At 45.2% G+C, this 14081-nt stretch overlaps 1 protein-coding gene across 1 annotated transcript in view; it reads left to right on the top strand.

Annotated features, from left to right (window-relative positions):
- LOC118773340 (E3 ubiquitin-protein ligase RNF13-like) overlaps window positions 1-14081 on the top strand; it is a 30167-nt gene that overhangs the window by 11655 nt on the left and 4431 nt on the right. Inside the window, exons 5-8 of the mRNA XM_036522229.1 lie at window positions 7909-7996; window positions 8761-8851; window positions 9724-9829; window positions 10095-10188. Coding sequence (XP_036378122.1) covers window positions 7909-7996; window positions 8761-8851; window positions 9724-9829; window positions 10095-10188 — 379 coding nt within the window. The remainder of the gene's footprint in view (window positions 1-7908; window positions 7997-8760; window positions 8852-9723; window positions 9830-10094; window positions 10189-14081) is intronic.

Here is a 14081-nt window from a genome sequence, read left to right as displayed (position 1 = left end):
GACCAGGAGGAGCTTTTCCAGACATGGGACGGCCCCACTGAGCGGGCCCGTTCCTCACAGGGTGAAGGACAAGCCCTCCGGCTACTGCTTTGTTCTCCGTCATCCCGGGGGCCGGCCTCCTTTGAACGCCTGATGACGTCATGTAAGCGGCGCTCCCCCGGGGCCCGGGCATGTCACGGTCATGTGAACTGGTAAACGACGGCTTTCTCGCTTTCATGTCGTGCGCAAAAGTTGCTGGGAAAGAGCAACTCCAGGAGATGACTCGGGGTGATTAAGCCAATGACTTCTGAGTGGAATAGTTCTCTAAAACTACAGCTGTGAAGAGTCATGGCATATCTGCTGCCTATTGAAAACATATAAAGGACATATACAGGAAATCTGAGCTGGGTGGTTCGTTTTCACAAGAAAAAGGCTGCCTTGACTGTGTTGCATAAATGGGTGTATGCATGTGTGTCAGCACATGAGAGAGACTATGAGCATATTTATGGGATCAAGCTGTATAAGACCACAAAGCTGTATTTAACTAAGTGCGTGCGAGGGACTGGGAAAGCCCCATGCCAGTTTATTCCATTACCTATGCGTGAAGCCTGGTCCTTCTTAACAAAGGCGCAGAGCAGACAGAAGAGCCAGCAGCCCCTTGATCTTTAAATACCTTATATGGCCTTTCTGCATCACTGAGGTGTTTCCTTGGCGAGAGTGAAACCAGATCCCCTCCGCGCGGTATGTCAGCGAGCCAGAGGCTGGCCCCGGCGACCCGGCTGAGCCGAGACGCTCGCGCTGCGCTGTAGGAGCGCCGCCCCAGGCCCGCGCCGGCCTGGTGGAACAAAGGCGACCTGCGCGGCGGGCGGCTTGCATAACGGCGCGGTGGGGGCCGCCTTGCGCGGTATTCCCTCCCGGGGAACAGGGAGGCGTGGCGACCTGTAACCACGTCAGCGGCCGCTCCACTCCCCCCACCCCTCCACGCACATGAATAATCAGCTGCAAACCTCCGCTGTGGGGGGAGGCGGCCGAGGAAAGGCGATTCCTTCTTGCGTGACTCTCATCCTGGGGAGACCGAGCTGTTACCACCGGGGGATTGGAACAAGTGAAACCTTGCCAGTTCGGGGTGCACGAAACGCCGGTGCACAGGGGAAGATTCCTTTTAAAGACATTATGGTCCCAGATTGAACTTGGAAGACAAAAAAAAACTACACATTTTCCATTAGGCCTCATGGTTAACAGTGTACAGTGGCTTACAGGTCAACAGTGATTTCAGTTTAAGTGAACATGAAATTTGGGGATGTACTTAACATGTCACTGAATTAATGGCCATGGAAATCCATTAGAACATTTCAGTCTAGTGCTATATGTCAGATGGGGCTTCAGCTGTTGGCTTGGAATAAATGTATTGTGTTTTAGTTGCGAGATAAGGGGCTGGATCAAGTGCAGCTCTCAGCTCAAATGGATGTAGTGTGTCGTAGGAAAGGTAGTGTTCCTGTGGAGGGGGGGAGCTCCCCTCCCCTTCCTGCAGGCCTGGCTCTGTGTGGGGGTTGCTGAGGAGGCCACGATGTGACCCATATGACCCCAGCTGCAGGGGCGGAGACTGAACAGGAAACCTGACTCTAGAAGCGTCTGTTGCAGGGGGCCCCAGCTGCTGGGAACATTAGCGAAAGGAAGGGCCAGAGAATAAACCCTTTCCTGTCTGCTGTGCTGCCCCCTCCACTCTCTCACACATAGATGCATGCACTTTACCAAACTCAACAACACATACTAAATACTGTAAGCCAGTATTTACACAGTAGTTCATTAGATCAGGCCACGTAGTCACACACACGTACTGTACCATACACATAAACATATCAGTTCAGATACAGAAATTCCCCCATTAGTCATTGGAGTGCATGCCCACAGATATATATACGCTGACAGACAAAATGCACAGCGGGGATCCAGATTACTCCAGGACATGGCTTTTTGTTTCTGTAGGGTTGAAGATGCTCTTGATTGTTCTGCACCCCCATAGGCTTTTTTGCAATAGAGCGGATATTAAATCTGGATGAAAAGACAATGAGTTGCTGATGGCCTTTCACATCCGCCTGTTAAACATACACTAGACCTGCCCTGTTTTATTTGTTCCTGTTGACTAAAATGGAACCAAAGCATGAGCTCCCTTGATTTGAGTCTGCGTGTTTGCACTATATTTACAAGAACATAGGAGTACACAAAGCTTTATACTTTGCTGACTGAAATGCTTTAAACAACTATAAACCCTCAACACTTGTCTTCAGCAAAGGCAGAGCATAGCATGGCCTTGGTATCCCATTCTAAGGGAGTGGCAGTGAACACACACATACACACATACACCTCCCAAAGTACCATAACCCTACAGTTTAGCAACATTATCAGTTATGGCCCTTCCTTGCAGTTTCAATTGCTCTTATCTAATCTGAAGTTGAGCTTTGAAATGCTTACTCTGTACCAAGGAAATTAGTAGAAGTGAATGAGAGGTACCTGAAGGAGTGAGAACTAAGCTCATTAAAAAGGGGGAAAAAAGACACTTGACTATAAAACTAGTAGGGAATGGCTGTTCCCTCGTCAGACACTGCAAAGTGCAGGGTTGCGGACTGCAGGAGATTAGTGTGGATAATTTTGAGACCGGTTTCTTTACAGCCGATGCATTCATACACCAAAGTAATAGCTGCTGCTTTCTCTGCCATCTCCATCGAGATCAGACACACTGAGTTACAGTTCATTTAATCAGAGTGACACTGTATATGCTTCCGTGCGTGTGTGGATGCATGTTTATGTGTCTCCATGTGTGAGTATTGGAGGAGGAGGTGGCTGCTCCCAGAGGTGACATAATGCTGTGGTTACCTCACTGGTGTGCTCTGTGTAGTGTCTCGTCATATATGTGTGATTCCAGGTTTCTGAAGTGGGAAACTAGCAGTTGGTCACACATGTCAAAGTGGTGTGATTGAATGTTCCCCGTGATTGATGAATAATGAGATAAGGGGAGTGCTATCCCCGCCCAGTTTCCTCAAACTTCTCTCAGGGACTGTTACTCTCCTGTGTTCAGAAGTGACACGTTTCTCACAAAAGTAAATGAAAATGACTTAACTGTTAAACCTGCCCACTGCCTCTTCACTGACGGGGTAGCATTACTGCTAAATAGACTGAGAAGAATGGCGTGTCTTGTTTGAGAGTGCATTTAATTGAGCCTGATTAAGTCCATGAATTTGTTAACAAACAGAGAGAACTGGATCAATAGCACTGGAAAATAGGTGTTACTTTCTTGGAAAATGTCTGTGATGGGATAATCATTTGAGAATCTATTCCTCACGGTTATTGTGTTTGAGCCCTCACATTGTGACCCGGCATTGTTGAGGAGATTTAATGTATTTTGCTCCCTTTTATCCAGGCGGATTGAGAGCGGGACAAAGGCCTGGCTATGCAGTTAGTTGAAATGGCCCAGAATATGCCAAGCCTGCTTTTTTACAGAGAGACACTGGCACTTTCTTACTCCTCACTCTCAAATACCCACTTGGATGTCCATTGGCACATGGCATGGAGATCCTAGCCACAGGTGGATTGTTTAAAACTCATCTGTGGCAAAATGGTGCAAATGACTCACAAGGATGCTCTCGCTGTGGTTACGAAGAAGGGCTTTTTGTGTCCTGAAGATGCTTCCCTGCATTTCATCTTGGAGAGTAGAAACTCTAGACCTCTCAGTACACAGCAATGGTGTTTTTGGTTTTACTGATTGATTGTGAGATTTTGAAAAGCTAGCACCTCAATCAGGCTCTCTGACTGTGAGTGAAAAGTGCCGGTGGATTCCTGTTGGTTGTCCCCCCCCCCATTCACTCAATAACCACAATGAGAGGAGCATGACTGATTGAAAGAGCCACAGGAACAGCATGTAAAGGGCCCTGTGACGTCCCTGCTGCTTCATTTCCAATGTGCACGCTTAATTATCTCATTTTGAAGTGTGTGATGACAAACCTGTTCTAGAATTGGCAGCTGGATTAAATTCTGCCCAGCTGCTGTTCACCTCTCACACAAGCACACATCCATGCAGGCACATGTGTATGCACACACATACCCTGGAACTTGTGCCACACTCCATACTACAACAGAGTCTCAGTGTGCCACCTCCCAACACAGACATTGTCATAGATCATGCATATATTTTGCCAGAAATCCACGTCTACAGTGGACTCGTTCCTTCTTTGAATAAACCTTCATGGTGAGTGATCCGTCATCTGTCATGCACACCGTGTGATCTCATTTTCAAGAGGCAGAACTACGCATTTGACAAAGCCCAGAAACATAAAAGTAATGTTTTCCTCAAGACGCCTGTGGTTATGTCAGATCTCTCTTACAAACACGCTCTTGTTTTTGTCATTGGCAGCCTGGTATGTCTGCGATTTAAAAACATACACATATCAGTGTTCAGGTCAGTTGTCGGATTCAGAACAAAAGCCAACAATCCTCAAATCCCATTTTTAGAGTAGTTTCTGTTCGCTGGTGAAATGAACTGTATTTGAAAGGATCAGAGGTTGATATTTGGATAAGTAAGACATCGACCTGAAAGCTCACGACTGTAAATATGCGAAAGGACAAGTTTCGATTTGTGTGTGTCTCTATAAGGCCTTTTATGGATTCAGTGAAAGCATATCAGATTTCAGTCAGCACATTGTTCATGCTGTTGTTTGCAGATGTTTTGTTCCTGCTGGCTTGGATTAAGTAAAGAGCGGCCCCATGCAGTCCCGGAGGTTAAGGTCCTGTCACGCAGGGGGTATTGATTGTGCATTGTCAGGGCCCTGCTCTCTGTAGGCCCTCGGCCTCCCGCAGAAGGACTGCTGTGGTCTGCTGTCTCAGGAATGCACAGAATGTTCTTATCTCTGCCCGTACAAACATTCTCTAATCCAGCCGAGGCTGAGCTCCATCTAATTCCAACCAGGCCACACACTGCCATTTAAAGTGTTGGCTTCATAAGGACTTTTCCCTCTTAAAATAGAAGTGTTCGAAAGTAAGCAGTGGGGTGAAGTGGGCTTTATACAGCTCGCAATATCAGGTCAAAAATCAAGCTTCTCACATTCACTCCTAGACCCTGACAATCATACACTGTTTTGCCTCATGCAAGCTTGCTTTTTACTGGGCATGTTTTTTTTTTTTTCGTGTAGCGCATGACTTTGGCAGAGTGCACAGAAAGTGGTCAGAATGGAATATCACCCCGCGGCTGCCTTCCGTTTCCTTCAGGGAGGTTGTGGGGGGGATCCTTCTCCGTGTGGGAATTGCAGTGGGACGGGAGAGAGGGGGCCTGTGACGTGGCTGTTAGGCATAATGGGAATCATATGCTCGTTCGCCTCGGTTCGCGCCCCCCCTCACATACAGAAGGCGGCCACCAATGAACCGGCTCATATTCACGTCAGCACACCCCCCACCGTTCCCGGAACCCATCCTCGCCCTGATGAACTCCTGGTTTTGCATTCATTTATTGTTTTAGTGCAGATGTTGTCTGAAAATAAAACCCAACACATTCTGAGGACACAGCATTGTGAAGACAGCACATGTTTGCTGGGGGGCTCAGAGTTTAGGGCCTTCCTGATCCTTTTCACGTGGTACACCGTGGAGCCAGTTCAGCTACAGAGAGGGTACATTCATAATTTATTTCAACAGATGGCGCATTTTGCTCCGGTGCTGCGATGCTGTGCTGCAAGGCTGTCAATGAGATCATGTTTGAGGAAAGTGAACTAATTAGTTTTGCCTGTCCTTAAAGAGATAAACTGTTCAGACTCACAATTTCCTTTTGCCCGTAACTGTAGTCGGGTCGGTAAAGATTGCTTATTCAGCTCAAGTTTTACTCGTGTTGTTTTGACTTTAGTGTGTCGTTTTCATTTGGCTGTTGCAATACTCACACACTCCCCTTGATGCCTTCACCATCCCTCTACTCGTAATACAAGTTTGGGATTTGAAATGTGCCTTGCAGGCTGCCACAGATTAGATTAGCAACAGAACAAGCTTTCTCTGGTCACTGCACATGGCATGCCATGACCTCACATGGCTGAAGTCATTACTTTTACAGCTCAGTATGTGTTACGGTGGATTTGGTCTTGTTTTCACAGAATGTGGATATGTTTGAGGATATTGTTTTGGGGGAACTGCTCATGAGTTTGAATAGTGTTTAATTCATACTGCAGAAGGGACATTATGTAACCTGCGGTTTATCACTACAGTTGCTCCATTATTGTGTGCTTGCCATTTGATTCTGCTTGTGTAACTAGGACAGGGAATTTGTATGTTAAACATATGACCTTTGTGCTTCTTTTCCATAGCCTCCGCTTCCCATCATGCACTTCTGCTTTGTGAAGTTCAGTCCTAAAGGTCCAAAGCTTAGTGTTCTTACAGTGCCATAAAAGGAGCTTGGGGACGTCTTTCCCTGCACTTTAAGGCTCACAAACTATACACAGTCAGCCATTTGCAGTGAACCAGCACATCTGTTAATGCATTCCTCCTGTATCACCAACAGGGAAAACAAGGAGTAAGACTTTTGTCAACACTTTGATAAATGTTGCTGAAAACAGCACTGCATTTAAGCCTTTTATATGCCAGCTCACCCAGTATGTGCAGCTGAATAGACCATAGGTTCCAAAAACAAATGATGTGGACATGCGCACTGTGGCTGCTGTGCTTGAGTAACGTGTGGCCAACACGCACACACACACACACACACACACACACACTCAAAGCTGATCTTTACTTTCATTTGGTGATGAATAACTTGAAGCATAAAATTCTGAACCAGTTTCAGCTGGTTATGCAGTGCCAGATTTTCACATGTTCACACACAGGAGTCACTGGCAACCCTGCATGCATACAGTAGATGTTGATACAAAACAAGGCATTAGCCAAAAAACTAAAGCTTTGCTGTTAAAAGACATGGAATTTTTTTTCCACAGGCGGTAATGCAACTGACACCCATGTTTTTTTCTCTCTCTCGTCATCACGATTTTTCAGTTTTTGCAGACCTTTCTCAGCAAGTTCTTGGTTGTTTACCATGGTACTTTTTTTTGTTTTGTTTTGAATTTTTGTCCACTTGTTGTTCTTGTGAACATTTTATGTGAAAAAAAGAATGGGTTCTGGAATCTATTACTTAAAGTCATTCCTTGCACTCATGACAGTAAAAATATGTAAATAACAGGAAAATTCCAACAAGTAATTATGCCAAATTTACAATAAGGAAACTTTTGTCAGGATGTGAGAAGAGAAATTTTTGAAAGGCATATAACTGTGTATTGAAACTTAACTTCTGTGAATGAAGTCTGACAATTTTAATATTAATATCAATTGCTACTTATCTGTTAGAAGATGACTAATTAGCTGCATGTTTTAGCTACAAGTTAGCTACAAGTATTTACAAAAACATACTTTCTTGAATTCAGTTGTGCCTGTCAAACCTCAGTAGTCTTATCAGATTTAAGTAGCCTGAGTCCATGTCAGAAAGGTTAGCTTTGGTGATTTATGAATAATGAATGAATAATAATCAAACAATTTATCCTTTATTAATGTGCTCATGGTGGAAAGCATGTGTCATTTTTTTTAATAACATGTATTCGTAAGTATGTCCCTGGATGGAACATTTTAAACAGTGTAATAAGCCAAGCAAGAGATTTTCTGTTTTCCCATGTCTATGTATAGAATAATAAATAGTATCTATGCAGAAATGTGGCTCCAAAGCAAGATGCAAAAAAGGTAGGGAATGTGGAAGTCTGTCCATAAGAAACTGGGGTGTGGATACTCATGGATACTCATCTTTGATGAGTGCATGTAGAGCACTGTGTATCACTTGGCCCATTGGGGTTCTTCAAAAACGAGGGTGAAGGCTGTGCAATTTCTGCCCTTCTGAACACAAGGGTTTTGTCTCCCCAGGTTCTTAACGCCCAGAAAGCTGGATACAAGGCTGCGATTGTTCACAATGTGGACTCTGATGACTTAATCAGCATGGGATCCAATGACTGTGAGTCCCTCCAAGCAAACACGTAAACATGCAGAGAGATGGCTGCTCATGCATTCTGTTTTGACAATACCGCTTTGATTCCAAAACCCTGTTTTGAAGAAACAGAATCGTTGGAGCTGAGACCGAGTCCTCTCCGTCTCACAACTTCTGAGAGTTAACTGTAGAACCCGTCAGTGTCTGTGTGGTGTTCAAAGTTGAAATCAGTCATTTTACTGAGAAATCTAAAATGAAACATTCTGCACTAGCCTGTTTTTAAGGAAAGTGATTCGTTGGAGGATGGATCTGGTTTGTATTTACCCCACTTGTCTGCGCATCCTTGCCTTTCCAGACCATTGCACTTGGTTTGCACTTGTGTCATCGCTCTGAGATTTCATGTATAATTTATAAAAATGGGCTGTCCCATGTTGAGGTGCTATCAGGAATGTGTCCCCTGCAGCCAGGAGGAGGATATCATAGATCTCTTTGTACAGGGCCATCTGGAATCACCCAACCAGTGAATCTTTGTTGTCTGAATTCCATGGGCCCAGCAGCGTTTATGCTTTAGAAGCGTTTATGCTTTAGAAGCTCTGCAAGAGCTGAACCATAAACAATAAGCTGTACTGGCTTGCGCTGGCCTATAGTGGCTCCATACATTTCTTTCTGACAGGCCTGGTGGGCTGTAGATGTGATTCAGCAATGTGTCTCTGTGTGTACTTACTTACTTGTTTGCAGGCAGCCAATTAGATTTAGCTCCAAATTTGTAAACGACTTTCTCTCCTCTGTAGTGGATATTTTGAAGCAAATAGACATTCCATCAGTGTTTGTGGGTGAAGAGACAGCCAACTCCCTAAAGGAAGACTACACATATGAGAAAGGGTAAGTCGCAAATGAGTAATGTCATTAAGGAATGTTATTTCATAATCTTTTCACATTAAAGTTATTGTTTGCAGCCCTGAGTAAAGTGATATATCATTCCCACTAGCCAAAGCTTTGTGATGTTTGTGGCAGGAGTCAGTACAAGTGGTAACGTTATTGAAACTGTATGATTTTTCCAAGGAACATACATGCATAAATTGAACCGCATTTTGTTCTCATTTAGTATTTCACTTTCTAATTGATATGACATCATTAAGTTGATCAGTTATAATGTTGCAAATTGTCTGACCTCTCCAAAGAACCCTCTGAGATTTACTTCAGTGTCAGTGAAGCTGCTCAGGTGTTTCTCGACTGTCCCTAAAAACAGTTTCAAATTAAGCATCTCATTCTGTTTTGTGAGGTAAAATCCATCTTGGTCTGTATTCTTTTTTTATGTGTGTTCAGATGATTTTGGAAACTGAAACATTAAAACTGAGATTCTAGCTTAGTGTTTTTGTTAAAACATAGAGCCATTTGCTTATTTATTGTGCCAATAATTTACCAGGAAGTTACTACTGTATATTGTAGGAATGATCAGTTAAATCAGTGCTACTGAGCTGTGACTTCTAAATTAAGTAAACTATTTTACACATAGTCTGTTTTCCTTACAGTTTGGAAAAAAATAAAACTGAAACAAAAATGAATTATTCTTGAATATGAGCATTCCATGCCTTTTTAAAAGAAACTGCTTCAATGTTTGAATGCAATCTGAGATGAACATCCATAGCATAATACTGGCCCTGTTCCTGCTGGGGAACTCCTGTTTGCAGCATCTCATCCACACAAATGCTAATGGGCTTCTTGACTCCACAAATGGGCCTCTTGTTTTTCAGTGGTCACGTGATCCTCATGCCAGACTTCAGTCTGCCTCTGGAGTACTACCTGATACCGTTTCTCATCATTGTCGGGATCTGTCTCATCCTCATTGTTCTTTTCATGGTAAGCAGCTTTTGCTTCTGGAAGCTCTGGCCTTTGATGTATATTGTGACCATTAGCAACAAAAGGTGCTTAAGTCTTAAATTAATGTCAGATGATGACTCGGTAGTTTATTGAAGCAAAGTCAGTGTCCGTGTTTCAGTTGTAACCTTTCATTGCTGTAGGACGTGTCTTTCTTAATATCATGTTATTTATATAATGTGTTGCAAGTAGCCTTGGAGGAAGTTGGTTAAAAGACTGAAGTACAATGTTGAATGGTCTTTTTCAGATCACCAAATTTGTGCAGGACAGACACAGGGCCAGGAGAAGCCGCCTTCGCAAGGACCAGCTAAAGAAGCTCCCCATTCATAAGTACAAGAAAGGTAGGAGCCATCTGAGGAACCCAGTGTAAAGGGAAGAGTGAGGCCAATGGCTGCCTCCCTCTCAGACTTTTCTGTTGGAAAGGCCATTTTCCTTTTATCTGTCTCATTGTTGGAATGCCAGGGCTGTCAGGAAAGACTGATCTTTGGCCTTGATCTTATTTCAAGCGAAAGCATTGACTCTTCCACTAAAGTCAGATGCACCATAGAGAGCATTTCTATTCATTCGGATCAGACACAGGAGAACAAAGAGTCCAAAAATAGTGTGTGCTTCGTCAGCGGTTTTGCGTGTGTGTTTGTCCTCAAGACAAATGACTGAGTCATGGTTCCGTTTGGGGAAAAAGTATACTACGTATTTCTGTGTCTGCGCTATGATTATTGACCTTATTGGCGCTTTTCGGGGAAACCCTGGAATATATTTAGTACCAAAGCAAATGCATTGACTTTAGGCTCTCTCTGCTCTGTGTACAAGACACAGTGCTTCTCTGTCATGAACAGGCTTACCCTCTGTGTCACATGATCAGCGCACCAGAACAGGGTTTGGAATCTGATACAATGCTTCCATCCGCCTCACGGGGCTCTGTTATGAGGTAATCAGATTAATATGGCATGATTTTCCACAAAGCTGATCATGAGATTAGACCGCTTGACTGTTGGAACAGACACAGATCTGTGTGTGTGTGTGTGTGTGTGTGTGTGTGTGTGTGTGTGTGTGTGCGTGTGTGTGTGTGTGCGTGTGTGTGTGTGTGTGTGTGTGTGTGTGTGTGTGTGTGTGGAAAGGGCCTCTGCTACCCCTTATCACCCCTAGCACCTGTTGAATTTTTTTTTTTGTCAGAATATACAATTAACCCTTTATGTTATCACAGAGTCCTGAATGTACAAATGTTTTCCAAAGGTTCAGGAGTGATTTTCAGACACTGTGTAGGGACTATTTGCTGTTATTTGTGTACGGAGGCAGTTCGGACTCCCTGCGTGTCTATTCAGATACTGCCAGGCTGCTTAGCTGTCTACCTGGTCTAACATTCATCCTGAAAGGCTTGGTCCGCATTGGACCCCTACTCCCCTAAGGCTGTAGGTGCTGCAGTGTGCAGGTTGAGAGAAGTAAGTCCTCGTGCAGCCCTGCCTGCGCATATTAACCAGCCTCTCACCCACTGAACTTCAGAGCTCATAACAGGGGTTCAGAGGAGAAGTGAGGAGACTCCTCCCCCCTGAGCAGCAGCTAGAGACGCGGGAGGCTGGCAGAGAGAGCAGGAACAGCAGCGCGCTTGTGGAGTGCTGCGCCGGCTGCGAGCGCACAGGGTGATTGACGGGCGCCGCTGCCGCTGGCTGACCTTGAGCGATGAAAAGTTAAGAGCCCCGGCAGCCAGGCTGGTCTCCGTGTTCCCGCGCTCTCCGTGTTGTGGAAAGAAAACAAAGGGGGGATGTCAGGTCTCTTCGCAAGGGGCCCCTAACGCCCCAGTGCCTCCCGCCTGCTGGAAGGCACACTCAACTCTCACGGGGGAGGCTGGCGTTAGCGTGGCGGTCGTCACAGCGCAGACCATGTGAGCACGGGCAGGCAGGTAAGGCACGCGCGGCATTTAGGAGCACTTGGCAGATGAAATGTAGCACCTTTTTATTGTATCCTGTGATTTGTGCGCCGGCCGTCAGCGGTGTGGGGGGTACCGTCGCTGTGGACATCTGGCGCTTCAGAAGTCATCATCACTCACTGTTATCTGGCAGGAAACTCTCACCTGTCATGGCAGTCTAACTTAATGTTACAATGCAGAATGTAGACAGTGCTCAAGGAATGGAATCTGGCTGCTGATGGGCTGCTGGACCAGCAGAGGACACAGAGCCTGTAGCCGTCACTGTGTTTTATTGGCTGATGAAAACCAGCAGCACTCACTTACTTGGCTCTTGAAGCGCTGGTGAGACTGTCATTGTTGGTTGTGCACTACTTCGTCTGTGTGAGTACGCTAGCTGTCTATACAGCGTGCTCATGTTCGGGGGCTGTGTATTTTTAGGCAGGCTGTCAGAGGCTGTAGAAACAGTGTGTCACAGCACCCAGAGCTGAGAGTTTGTGGGCTTCTTTTCAATCCCTGGCACCGTTTCCATGATGACTTCATCGCTCCCACCGCTAGAGCCAAGCGCCGGTGCCCCGGGGTGAGCTGCACTTCCCTGTGAGAACGCGTGTCTCACCGTGCCCTTTGTCCTTTACACCAGGGGGCGCGTGTGACGGATAAGGTGTCCGAATCATCACCCCCCCCCCCTAAACCTGCCCTGGCCGTGCCTCTCAGGGGCAGGGCCCCGCGTAGAGTGCCGTCACTGCATCCCCCTGTGCTTTCGGAGGTCCGCTGGAGGAGGTCTGCTTTAGTGAAGCGGTCACAGTCACTTTCACCCTTTCAGTGTCAAGTGACTGGGATCGCATTACCAGGAACACATTCCCCAGACATTCCGTTTACAACTGAGGGAGCACAAAAGTGCTGTTAAGGGCTGGGAGAGGCTAAACATTGATAAAAGGCTTTCACCAATAGGCCTGAGTCATTTTCTTAATTTCTGCATCTCAAAGATAGAAAGCTCAATCTGGACAGGAACCTTACAATGGTGTTTTACATGAATTAGTCTCCAATGCTAACACATACTTAAATTTCCTTAAGTATGTGCTGATACAGAAGAAATGGTGCATTAAAGTTAAGAATCGTGCATCTCAAGCTTTCTGGCATTTTAGAAAATATGTTATGAATTTGAATATCAAAGCTTCAAACACAGTTGATGTTTATTGATAGTGTTTTAAGTCTGTTTTAAATAACTGCCTTTTTCTATCTATAATCAGTTCTCTTTAAAAGTATATTGTGTTTTAAGGACCATTTTGCATGTGCTGATGGTAAAGCTGAATACAATGCAAAACAGTGATGTTCTGATGCAATTATAGCCTCCATTGGAATAAATAAACAATGATTAATTCATTAAGAGCCATGCTTGTTTTCAGAATTGTGGAAGGCATAAAAAGGAGGTGTTGGGGGATTGGTAATCCACTTAACGTCTTTTCTGCTGTTAGAATGGTGCTTGTAGCGTGGAGATCGAATGAGGGAATTGGCAGGAGAGAAAAGGTGGGCGTTAGAGAATGTCATGTTTATGTCTGGAGCTAAAGCTCCAGAGGCAGAAGAATGTAGTGCGTGCACTGGGTGAATACATCTATATACATCACTCTGTCTCTCAGAGGTAATCAGCAGCATCAGTCTGCAGTGTAGTGTAACAGTTAGGGAACTGGGCTGGCCAGAAAGTAGCAATTCAATTCTCAGGTGAGGCATTGCTGTTGTATCCCTGACTGTGGTACTTGGCCTCAATTGCTCCAGCAAATTCTCCTGTGTAAATGGATGTGTAAAATGTAAGCTATGTAAGTCACTCTAGATATGGGTTTCTGCTAAGCAAGTACAAAAATGACACCCTGTAAAACCTTCTCTATGAAAACATTTCTGTCTGTGAATTTAAACCTCAGCCAAGGCAGCGTTCTAGAGTGCCTAAAATGATGTCACTCTCCGAATGGCTTTAGAAGGGAAAATGCAGCCTTAGTTACCTCATTTATTTCTACGAATGTTTTCAAAACATGCTTTAAAAACATAGGAGGTTAAATAATTCTCCTGATATCAGAGTGTGAAACCATTGTGTGAGGTGGATCCAGCACTAGCACCAGAGGTCCTGCTGCTACTGCTGCTGCCTCTCATTAAGTCGGAGGGGGCCGGCTTTGTGCGCTTTCATCAGCAACGCTAACCGGGCGCAGAAATCTCCCATCAGCCCGCCCTTCCTTCCTGCCTTCCCTGCCCATGCTGCTCTCCCAGGGCAGCCTGGCACCCAGGGAGGGGGTTCTGCCTCACAGCCTCCACATCTTTCCTCCTCACCCCCGGCAGCCATCCACT

Source organism: Megalops cyprinoides, chromosome 2, assembly GCF_013368585.1.
Source record: "Megalops cyprinoides isolate fMegCyp1 chromosome 2, fMegCyp1.pri, whole genome shotgun sequence".
In the NCBI taxonomy this organism is placed as follows: domain Eukaryota; kingdom Metazoa; phylum Chordata; class Actinopteri; order Elopiformes; family Megalopidae; genus Megalops; species Megalops cyprinoides.
This window is presented reverse-complemented; position numbering and strand designations above follow the sequence as displayed.